Source organism: Sinohyriopsis cumingii, chromosome 11 (assembly GCF_028554795.1).
Source record: "Sinohyriopsis cumingii isolate HCF-2022 chromosome 11, ASM2855479v2, whole genome shotgun sequence".
Lineage (NCBI taxonomy): Eukaryota > Metazoa > Mollusca > Bivalvia > Unionida > Unionidae > Sinohyriopsis > Sinohyriopsis cumingii.
Window position 1 is genome coordinate 85,933,687 of NC_142971.1, and position 12,670 is coordinate 85,946,356.

The following is a 12,670-nucleotide window of genomic DNA, read 5'->3' on the forward strand; positions in this document are numbered from 1 at the left end:
TTTGTAATTCAAAATAATATTTCTTTACATGTTATGAATTATGATAGGAACGCAAGTAGTTTTACTTATTCATTGGTTAAAAAACTGCGATATTTGTAAAACACAGTGTGACATGGAAAGGTTACTTCTTTGCGGTATTAATAAATATCTTGAGATAATGAAGTTTAAGGAGTCAATGATATTTCATTTGAAGTATAATTACATAAGTAACATGCATTTGTTTCTGCTGAGAATTCACCTGTTATTATTTCACGGTGAACAGTGAGGTAAGTAGTCAAATCATTTTTATAATGGACACCAGTTCTGTGTAATTATCTGGCTGGCTCATTGGAATTAATTATCAGAAAAATCATTTCACAAGGAAATCGTGAAAGTAAATGCACAAATAATAACAGGAGTAAAAAAGTTATTATAAATTGTCATATTTCTCCAGAATATCAGAGATGGTATCAGTGCTCAGTTTTTAAATTGAGGAAAATAATAGGCCTTTTCTTGAATTCCTGGAAATTCTTTTAAGACATAGGGTTAAGTCCCTCTGAAAAACTCTTGCTATCTGTAATAGTTTGTAAGCATGATAACACAAATAAGTTTGAACTGATTTCTATTAAACCTAGATTATGAATATGTAATGAAGAACACCAAATGATGCCTTCAGTAATTAGGGTGTTTAAAAATAAATAAATGCTAATTAATGAGACAAAGATGAGTAACATTTATTTTTGAGAAATGCCATTTTTTTCAAGTTTATAATCCACTGCAGTTTATTATTGTCACTGTGGATCCTACAAAAGTAGTGTGTGTACATGAACAGGCAGTATGTCCAGTTCAGTGGTCAGTTTTTGTATGATGTGAATATATCTACAAAATGATATCAAAATGATCCTAAGGATGTTTCACCTGAAGTATTAGATATTTCAAACAAAAGACTGGTTTTAAAAAATTAATTTTTTCTTAGAAAGAGGTAAAAAGTATACAACAAATGAAACAAATACAAACCTAGCAAGGTTTGTAATGTATATTGTCAATGGGTTACTTGTAAATAGCTAAGCTATCAGCCGTAAGCCTAATGTGCAGATTGGGGGAAAGGTTGAGTTTTTTTATCATACAGCATCATTTCTCATTGTATGCTATGTACACATTTAGAAACTTTGGTAAACATTGTAACCTTATACCAGGGAGCTCACTGACATGGAAGATGAATTTTGTCTTGTCTGTGGATGGCAATACCTAGGTATCACTTTTCCACCAGAGAAAGTGTTGTCAACACTATTAATGTCATGTTTTAAAGTTCATTCATTGGTAGACATGAAATTGAGGGGATTTTTACCTTGTCAGTGTGGGGCCCCAAGTGGCCGAGTGGTCTAAAGCACTCTCTCTTACGAATCACTGCCATCTCACCTCTGTCTGCGTGGGTTCGAGTCTTGGATTCGGCTAATGTGGGAATGTGAGAAAGCTTGCCAGTAGCTTCTCGTGGGTCGGTGGTTCTTTCTGGGGGTTTCCCAGGTTCTTCCTCCACCATTAATACTGGCTGCCATGTATAGCCTATCTTGTGATGAAAAATGGCATTGAACAACAACCTTGTCAGTGGATAGCAAGACACTGGTATCACTTTTATGTGTGTGGATGCCCATCCTGATGCCAACATGGATGGCAGTACATGTAAATATGCTTTTATGTGTGTGAATGCCCATACTGATGCCAACACTGATGGCAGTACATGTAAATATGCTTTCATGTGTGTGGATGCCCATAATGATGCCAACACTGATGGCAGAACATGTAAATATGTTTTCATGTGTTTGGATGCCCATACTGATGCCAACACTGATGGCAGTACATGTAAATATGCTTTTCTGAGTTTGGATGCCCATACTGATGCCAACACTGATGGCAGTATAATAGCAATCCTCTACTTTGTAGAGCTAACAATGCAATTGTTACACATGCAAATGGCTTTGTTTCAATCACTGCCTATCAATGCTTATAAAGTCAGTAATCATGTAAACACATGCTGGTACTTTTGTAAGTCACTGATGATGTTGTTGTTGTTGAAGGGTTTAACACCATTTTTCAGCACACGATAGGCTATACATGGCAGCCAGTATTAATGGTGGAGGAAGAACCCGGGAAAACCCCAGAAAGAACCACCGACCCATGAGAAGCTACTGGCAAGCTTTCTCACATACCCACATCTGCTGAATCCAAGACTCGAACCCACGCAGACAGGTGAGATGGCAGGGATCTGTAACGGACAGCGCGTTAGACCACTCGGCCACTTGGGGCCCCCTGCTGATGTCGTACAGACCCATGTAATTCTTTGGTTACACTATTGAGTTTTTGTCATGTACATCAGTACTGGAGTATAAAACAGTATCATTATGATCCTATGGATATTTTACAGAAATGTGCTGATATATTCAACAGTGACAGGTTTTACAAACTAAATAATGTCAAAATAAGATGTAAAAGATTGGTATTCAAAACTAAATTGTGTCAAAATAAAATATAAAAGACATGTTTTGCAAACTAAATCATGTTTATAATAGGATATAAAAGACAGGTATTACCAACTAAATCATGCTATAATAAGACATAAAATACATGTATTACAAACTAAATTATGTTATAATAACACATAAAAGACAAGTATTACCAACTAAATCATGTTATAATAAGACATAAAAGACAGGTATTGCAAACAAAATCATGTTATAACAGGACATAAAATACAGGTATTACAAACTAAGTGATGTCATCAACAGAGGTCAAAAAACATGCAGCAAATGAAATAACTGCAACCTGAGGCTGAATATAAATAGCTAAATTTATTAAGAGCTTGGGAAAGGTCCAGTTTCAATTCAGTTCAATTAAATGTTTATGTTTCAGTTATTGCATACTGAGTATGTAATGTTATTTGTTCTTGAAGAATAACTGCAGAAGGCATTCAATACTACAGTGTGATCTCCCTATAAGGCGGTAGTTGGGCAACATAGAACCTGACTGTGTTATAGACTGAACAGTGTTATAAGCAACCAGGCCAGTTAGCTGAAGAAAGTGATGCATTTACCCTACAAATAAATTGTGTGTGGGTGGGTGGGTGGGTAGGTAGGTAATAAATGCAGGCAGTAATATATGTGCTTCATCATCACAGTTACCATCTTAAATCGATGCATATTAAATGAGAAATGCACCTGTAGTGAAACAAAGAAGACATATATAATATTTTACTTTATTTAGAGAACCATGAATTGGTACATATATGTGAATACTGTTTATATATACATGTCATATATATAGCATGAATAGAGTATCAACAACATGTATTCACCCACGAAACTCATCATATATGCTGAATCCACAATACAAGTGATTCCATCGAAAATATGCAAGGTTTGCTTTTCAAAATAATATTTCTTCTTCATAACAACAGAGCACAACAAATATTAAAGTTGCAGCATGTAAACTTTCAATGATCAATTTAATTTGATCTCTAAGATTCTGCACCCAGAAAGATGCTGGCAGCAATTCATTTATTTAAATGCATGTGGCTAGCTGATAACTTCCACTGAAAGCATCATTATTTAATGAAATAACACTGATCAAATAATGAGTAATACATCAGAAAGATATTGTACACAAAAGCACAAATTAGGAGTTGTTCCTCTTTAAGTATGGCACAATCTGACTTGTACTGGGGCTGTGACAGGATGTGGCATTAGTACTGGGACAAACACCTATCACATTATGATTAGGAAAGCCTGACTCGGACTGTCACTAGTTCCCAATGACAGCATATGGAATTTGTGTTGCGACAAGCACATATCACATCATGATTTGGAAAGCCTGATTTGGACTGTTGCTAGTTCCAAATGACATGATATGGGATTTGCTCAGACCTAATGGCTGGCTGGCTGGATGCATATATACATCTATGTCTGCCATGCATAATTATGTAATAGTTTGTGTCATGGTGTATCTAAGTGCATGCATCTATGTTAATTCATAGTCTTCATGCCAAAAAAGTGTTGACTGGTATTTGCTTTTATTTGCTCTAATTGTTGTTTATGTAACTTTATCAGAGCTTGTGTTTTCATATTTACATTCCACTTTAAATGAGTATTACATAAATCTGACTCAAGCTAGTCTGTTGGTAGGATTTGAACATGCAGCTTTTTGGTCTCAAGTCTAACATAATAACCACTAAGCCAAGACAGATAAAGGAAAATAACTGTTTGATGATAATTAATGAAGTGTTCATTGCTTCGTTAACTTAATTGCTTTCTCTAGGAAAGTAGAGAAGATTCAGTACTGTATATTAATGTGTTTGGCACAATTTCTACAAAAGCACTAAGCCACTGTTTCTGGAAGTCATAATGCACATTTTACAACCTGCAAAACTGAACCAGAAACATGATAACCATGCCATTTAATTAGCAATGTACATTTTCTGGTCAACCGAAGACTGCTTTAAAGAGTTGTTTAGATATGTTCATTAGAGATGTATTTTGGTTGAAAGTGAAAGTTTTATGCAATCCAGACCAAAAATAATATTTTAAACACCAGACATAATCTTTTAAACACTGAATTTATAATTTTTATATAGTATAAACTGTCCAAGTGCTTAATGACCTTCTGGACAGCAAACATTCTCATAATCAGCCACGCTTAGCACAATATGTGCAATAATAAAAACAAATGAAACATTGCCAGGGCTAGAATGGCAAGTAGCCCACTGGAGTATTTAATACAAACATTGCCAGGGCTAGAATGACTAGTGAACCATTGGAATATTTAATAAACATCAAACTCTGACAAGACAAGAATGGATAGTGGCAACCCATTGGTATATTTAATAAAGAACCATTAAATGACAGCAATCTGTAATTGGTGTGTGTGTGTATACAGACACATATTTATTTAGAGAGAAAGAGCAAAACAAAGCTATGAATAACCCATAAGTAACAGGTTTTATATATTTTTGTTGAATTACTACCATTTGTTTATTAGAAATTACTAATATTTTCACAATGCATGGTACAATTATTGGTAATAAAATGTTAACAACAGTCTGACCTGGCCTGCATGCCCTCAGGCTTAGATAATGATGGCAAGTAAAAAAAACTTAAACACTGACATTAAACTAGCATGTGGACAGACATATGAATGGACAAGCATGGTGACACCTAAGGGATGGCCATGTCAAGCATGGTGACACCAGGATAGCCATGTCAAGCATGGTGACACTTACGGGTTAGCCATGTCAAGCATGTTGACAGATCAGGGATAGCCATGTCAAGCATTGTGACACCTAAGGGATAGCCATGTCAGGCATGGTGACACCTATGGAATAGCCATGTCAAGCATGGTGACACCTAAGGGATAGCCATGTCAAGCATGGTGGCACCTAAGGGATAGCCATGTCAAGCATGGTGACAGCTAAGGGATAGCCATGTCAGGCATGGTGACACCTAAGGGATAGCCATGTCAGGCATGGTGACACCTAAGGGATAGTCAAGCATGGTGACACCTAAGGGATAGCCATGTCAAGCATTGTGATACCTAAGGGATAGCCATGGCAAGCATGGTGACACCTAAGGGAGAGCCATGTCAAGCATTGTGACACCTAAGGGATAGCCATGTCAAGCACTGTGACACCTAAGGGATAGCCATGTCAAGCACTGTGACACCTAAGGGATAGCCATGTCAAGCATGGTGACACCTAAGGGATAGCCATGACAAGCATGGTGACAGCTAAGGGATAGCCATGTCAGGCATGGTGACACGTAAGGGATAGCCATGTCAGGCATGGTGACACCTAAGGGATAGTCAAGCATGGTGACACCTAAGGGATAGCCATGTCAAGCATTGTGATACCTAAGGGATAGCCATGGCAAGCATGGTGACACCTAAGGGAGAGCCATGTCAAGCATTGTGACACCTAAGGGATAGCCATGTCAAGCACTGTGACACCCAAGGGATAGCCATGTCAAGCACTGTGACACCTAAGGGATAGCCATGTCAAGCATGGTGACACCTAAGGGATAGCCATGTCAAGCATTGTGACAACTAAAGGATAGCCATGTCAAGCATTGTGACACCCAAGGGATAGCCATGATAAGCATGGTGACACCTAAGGGATAGCCATGACAAGCATGGTGACAAACTTCTGCCAAGGTGGACTCAATGAAAACTGGGGCCATGACACAATGGTTTGAATCATGTATATGTTACAGCATAGTCGCTTACACTTATGACAATATTTTTACATACCATAGTCCTCCTCTTGTGTATTTGTTTCCACCAGTGCCATCTTGCAGCCATCCCAAACATTATAGTGGGCTAAAGTATTCAGCCGCTTCCATCCATCTGACACATGATTTGAAACATCAATGTCATGTAGCTGCAAGCAACCGCTGCTCCCAGCATGCCATTCTGAAATCATCAAAACACAGATGAACATGAGTCTAGTCATTTCATACAAATCCATATTTGCAATCTTTCATTCAGCCCATACAAAGACACTTTAAAATCAGATTGACAGATTCAATAATATGAATAATCACCTAAAAAAATGGCACATATTTAATATATTCATTTTCACTAGTTTTGAGCAAATGTTAATAATTTCTCATATTGAAAATTTAGCATAGTTTATAGTGAATTTACAGACATAAGCAAAATCCAAATGCTTACTTAAGCTAGTCAAGTGTTAAATGTAGGTTACAGAGATCTTCTTTTGAACCCTTTCAATCATCAGCCCAGCAAATTTCCCACTGCATCACTGCGGTTCCAGCTTCCATTAGACACCTCAACATGTGGGATGGTGCACTGGGTCTGTTCTACATCCATCAGTCTGATGGTCATCTTATATGATGGTGTATATTAACTCATTAAGGTACATCCCCAAACCTGCATGTCATCTTTGTGATGGTGTATATTTACTCATCAAGATATATCCCTAAACCTGTCGGTCATTGTTTGTGATGGTGTATATTTACTCATTAAGATACATCTACCAAGCCTGAAGGTCATCTTTTGTGATGGTGTATATTGACTCATTAAGATACATCCCCAAGCCTGTAGGTCATTGTTTGTGATGGTGTATATTTACTCGTTAAGATACATCCCCAAGCCTGCATGTCATCTTTGTGATGCTGTATATTTACCCATCAAGATCCATCCCTAAGCCTGTTGGTCATTGTTTGTGATGGTGTATACTTACTCATTAAGATACAACCCCAAGCCTGTAGATCATATTTTGTGATGGTGTATATATTTACTCATTAAGATACATCCCTAAGCCTGTAGGTCATCTTTTGTGATGGTGTATATTGACTCATTAAGATACATCCCAAAGCCTGCATGTCATCTTTGTGATGGTGTATAATTACTCATTAAGATACATCCCAAAGCCTGCAGGTCATATTTTGTGATGATGTATATTTACTCATCAAGATACATCCCCAAGCCCGTAGGTCATCGTTTGTGATGGTGTATATTTACTCATTGAGATACATCCCTAAGCTTGCATGTCATCTTTTGTGATGGTGTATATCACTCATTAAGATACATCCCTAAGTCTGTAGGTCATCGTTTGTGATGGTGTATATTTACTCATTAAGATACATCCCAAAGCCTATTGGTCATTGTGATGGTGTATATTTACTCATAAAGATACATCCCCAAGCATGCAGGTCATATTTTGTGGTGTACATTTACTCATTAAGATACATCCCTAAGCCTGTAGGTCATCTTTTGTGATGGTATATATTTACTCATTAAGATACATCCCCAAGCCTACATGTCATCTTTTGTGGTGTATATTTACTCATTATGATACATCCCCAAGCCTATCGGTCATTGTTTGTGATGGCGTATATTTACTCATCAAGATACATCCCCAAGCCTGCAGGTCATCGTTTGTGATGGTGTATATTTACTCATAAAGATACATCCCCACGCATGCAGGTCATCTTTTGTGGTGTATATTTACTCATTAAGATACATCCCCAAGCCTGCAGTTCATACTTTTTGATGGTGTATATTTACTCATTAAGATACATCACAAAGCCTGCAGGTCATATTTTGTGATGGTGTATATTTACTCATTAAGATACATCCCAAAGCCTGCAGGTCATATTTTGTGATGGTGTATATTTACTCATTAAGATACATCCCCAAGCCTGTAGGTCGTCTTTTGTGATGGTCTATATTTACTCATTAAGATACATCCCTAAGCCTGTCAGTCATTGTTTGTGATGGTGTATATTTACTCATTAAGATACATCCCAAGCCTGTAGGTCATCATTTGTGATGTTGTATATTTAATCATTAAGATAAATCCCAAAGCCTGCAGGTCATATTTTGTGATGGTGTATATTTACTCATTAAGATACATCCCCATGCCTGGAGGTCATCTTTTGTGATGGTGTATATTTACTCATTAAGATACATCCCCAAGCCTGCAGGTCATCATTTGTGATGGTGTATATTTACTCATTAAGATGCATCCGAAAACCTGCAGGTCATACTTTGTGATGGTGTATATTTACTTATTAAGATACATCCCCAAGCCTGCAGGTCATCTTTTGTGATGGTGTATATTTGCTCATTAAGATACGTACCTAAGCCTGTCAGTCATTGTTTGTGATGTTGTATATTTACTCATTAAGATACATCCCCAAGCCTGCAGGTCATATTTTGTGACGGCGTATATTAACTCATCAAGATAGATCCCCAAGCCTGCAGGTCATCATTTGTGATGGTGTATATTTACTCATTAAGACACATCCCTAAGTCTGTAGATCATTGTTTGTGATGGTGTATATTTACTCATTAAGATACATTCCCAAGCCTGTAGGTCATCGTTTGTGATGGTGTATATTTACCCATTAAGATACATCCCCAAGTCTGTAGGTCATTGTTTGTGATGGTGTATATTTACTCATTTAGATACATCCCCAAGCCTGTAGGTCATCATTTGTGATGGCGTATATTTACTCAATAAGATACATCCCAAAGCCTGCAGGTCATCATTTGTGATGGTGTATATTTACTCATTAACATACATCCCAAAGCCTGCAGGTCATACTTTGTGATGGTGTATATTTAATCATTAAGATACATCCCCAAGCCTGCAGGTCATCTTTTGTGGTGGTGTATGTTTACTCATTAAGATACATCCCAAAGCCTGTAGGTCATTGTTTGTGATGGTGTATATTTACTCATTAAGATACATCTACCACGCCTGTAGGTCATCTTTTGTGATGGTGTATATTTCCTCGTTAAGATACATCACTAAGCCTGTCACTCATTGTTTGTGATGGTTTATATTTACTCATTAAGATACATCTACCAAGCCCGTAGGTCATTTTTTGTGATGGTGTATATTTACTCATTAAGATACATCCCGAGCCTGCAGGTCATATTTTGTGATGGTGTATATTTACTCATCAAGATACATCCCCAAGCCTGAAGGTCAGCGTTTGTGATGGTGCATACTTACTCATTAAGATACATCCCAAAGCCTGCAGGTCATATTTTGTGATGGTGTATATTAACTCATTATGATACATCCCCAAGCCTGCAGGATGGCTTTTGTGATGGTGTATATTTACTCTTTAAGATACATGCCTAAGTTTGTTGGTCATTGTTTGTGATGGTGTATATTTACTCATTACGATACATCCCCAAGCCTGTAGGTTATTGTTTGTGATGGAGTATATTTACTCATTAAGATACATCTCCAAGCCTGCAGGTCATCTTTTGTGATGGTGTATATTTACTCATTAAGATACATCCCCAAGCCTGCAGGTCATCATTTGTGAAGTTGTATATTTACACATTAAGATACATCCCAAAGCCTGCAGGTCATACTTTGTGATGAAGTATATTTACTCATTAAGATACATCTCCAAGCCTGCAGGTCATCTTTTGTGATGGTGTATATTTACTCATTAAAATACATCCCTAAGCCTGTAGGTCATTGTTTGTGATGGTGTATAATTTACTCATTAAGATACATCTACCACGCCAGTAGGTCATCTTTTGTGATGGTGTATATTTGCTAATTAATATACATCCCTAAGCCTGTCAGTCATTGTTTGTGATGGTGTATATTTACTCATTAAGATATATCTACCAAGCCCGTAAATCATCTTTGGTGATGGTGTATATTTACTCATTAAGATAAATCCCCAAGCCTGCAGTTCATATTTTGTGATGGCGTATATTTACTCATTAAGGTACATCGCAAGCCTGCAAGTCGTCTTTTGTGATGGTGTATATTTACTCATTAAGATGCATCCCTAAGTCTGTAGGTCATGGTTTGTGATGGTGAATATTTACTCGTTAAGATACATCCCCATGCCTGTAGGTCATTGTTTGTGATGGTGTATATTTACTCATAAAGATACATCCCCAAGCCTGCAGGTCATCTTTTGTGATGGTGTATATTTACTCAATAAGATACATCCCAAAGCCTGCAGGTCATTGTTTGTGATGGTGTATATTTACTCAGTAAGATACATCCGAAAGCCTGCAGGTCATCATTTGTGATGGTGTAGATTTGCTCATTAAGATACATCCCCAAGCCTGCAGGTCATCTTTTGTGATGGTGTATATTTACTCATTAAGATACATCCCCAAGCCTGCAGGTCATCATTTGTGATGGTGTATATTTACTCAGTAAGATACATCAAAAGCCTGCAGGTCATCGTTTGTGATGGTGTAGATTTACTCATTAAGATACATCCCAAAGCCTGCAGGTCATATTTTGTGATGATGTATATTTACTCATCAAGATACATCCCCAAGCCTGTAGGTCATCAATTGTGATGGTGTTTATTTACTCATTGAGATATATCCCTAAGCTTGCATGTCATCTTTTGTGATGGTGCATATTACTCATTAAGATACATCCCTAAGTCTGTAGGTGATCGTTTGTGATGGTGTATATTTACTCATTAAGATACATCCCACAGCCTGTTGGTCATATTTTGTTATGGTGTATATTTACTCATTAAGATACATCCCATAGCCTGTAGGTCATATTTTGCAATGGTGTATATTTTCTCATTAAGATACATCCCATAGCCTGCAGGTCATCATTTGTGATGGTGTATATTTACTCACTAAGATACATCCCCAAGCCTGTAGGTCATCGTTTGTGATGGTGTATATTTACTCATTAAGATACATACCCAAGTCTGAAGATCATTGTTTGTGATGGTGTATATTTACTCATTTAGATACATCTCCAAACATGTAGGTCATTGTTTGTGATGGTGTATATTTATTCATTAAGATACGTCCCAAAGTCTGTACATCATCGTTTGTGATGGTGTATATTTACTCATTAAGATACATCCCCAAGTCTGTAGGTCATCGTTTGTGATGGTGTATATTTACTCATTAAGATACATCCCTAAGTCTGTAGGTCATCATTTGTGATGGTGTATATTTACTCATTAAGATACATCCCCAAGTCTGTAGGTCATTGTTTGTGATGGTGTATATTTACTCATTTAGATACATCCCCAAGCCTGTAGGTCATTGTTTCTGATGGTGTATATTTACTCATTAAGATACATCTACCAAGCCTGTAGGTCATCTTATGTGATGGTGTGTATTTACTCATTAATATACATCCCCAAGCCTGTAGGACATCTTTTATGATGGTGTATATTTACTCATTAGGATACATCCCGAAGCCGGCATGTCATATTTTGTGATGGTGTACATTTATCATCAAGAAACATGACATCCCCTCACTAAGTTTTAGTTTTATCAGTTTTTTTGATAATTCTATAATGACCAGAGCTTGAGAAATAAACTTAAAACTTAAACTCAACCAAAGTCAATGAAGCATGAAATCTGGAACACTGTGATATATTTTTCTGATAAAGGTGTAGTACTCACCAAAATGCATCCACACACTAAGTTTTGTGATTTCATATATAAAATTAACAGTTTTCAGAAAGGGTTTTTAAAAAATGGAGAAAAAGAAAATATGATAGTTTTAACAATGGCACCATGAATGGTACATTATGTGTCTGCCATTATAGTAAATAACATTATTATACATTTTTATGTAAAATCCTTATTCAGTGATTTGATACCTGGGTACTAAAAGATACAGGATTTGCTTAAGTCATATTCAGATACCATGCCACTATTGCTAAGCAACATTTGCTAACAATACTGAAACAAACTATTTCATTGGTCAATGATATCATTGGGTATTTGACAGTTACATCATGGCATGTACCAGACTAATGGGTGTCATGGTGTCAGCTGAATTCATTTTCCCTTTTGTGATGTGCGATTTTGTTTGTGTTTTGTCATTTAACTAAAGTTAGTTTGCATAACTATTTTTCTTCTTGTTTTGATACATTTTAGAAGGCAAAATGTCAAAATGCAGCTTTAATTCAGGGAAGGATAAGCCATCTGCAAAGCAGGAAAATCCCAGCAAAAATTTAAGAATTCAAGAATTGTGGAGTTTGAATTTGTGAAGCTCAGCAGTAGGATGGGGCATTTTATTCTTTGCACATGCTACAAACACCATACTGACAGGAGTCATTCTAGAGTGTACAGGCATCTTTGACTCAGTTGACACAGCAACATCATCCAGAATTGGGACAATGCATGAAAGCAGAGCTCAATCCTCTAA

General features: G+C 36.9%; 1 protein-coding gene across 1 annotated transcript in view; it reads right to left on the reverse strand.

Moving 5' to 3' along the window:
- The window catches only part of LOC149788899 (plexin-A1-like), a 336,630-nt gene that overhangs the window by 50,193 nt on the left and 273,767 nt on the right, over positions 1-12,670 (reverse strand). The window contains exon 30 of the mRNA XM_089975025.1: positions 6,271-6,432. Within this exon, the coding sequence (XP_089831151.1) occupies positions 6,271-6,432 (162 nt within the window). The remainder of the gene's footprint in view (positions 1-6,270; positions 6,433-12,670) is intronic.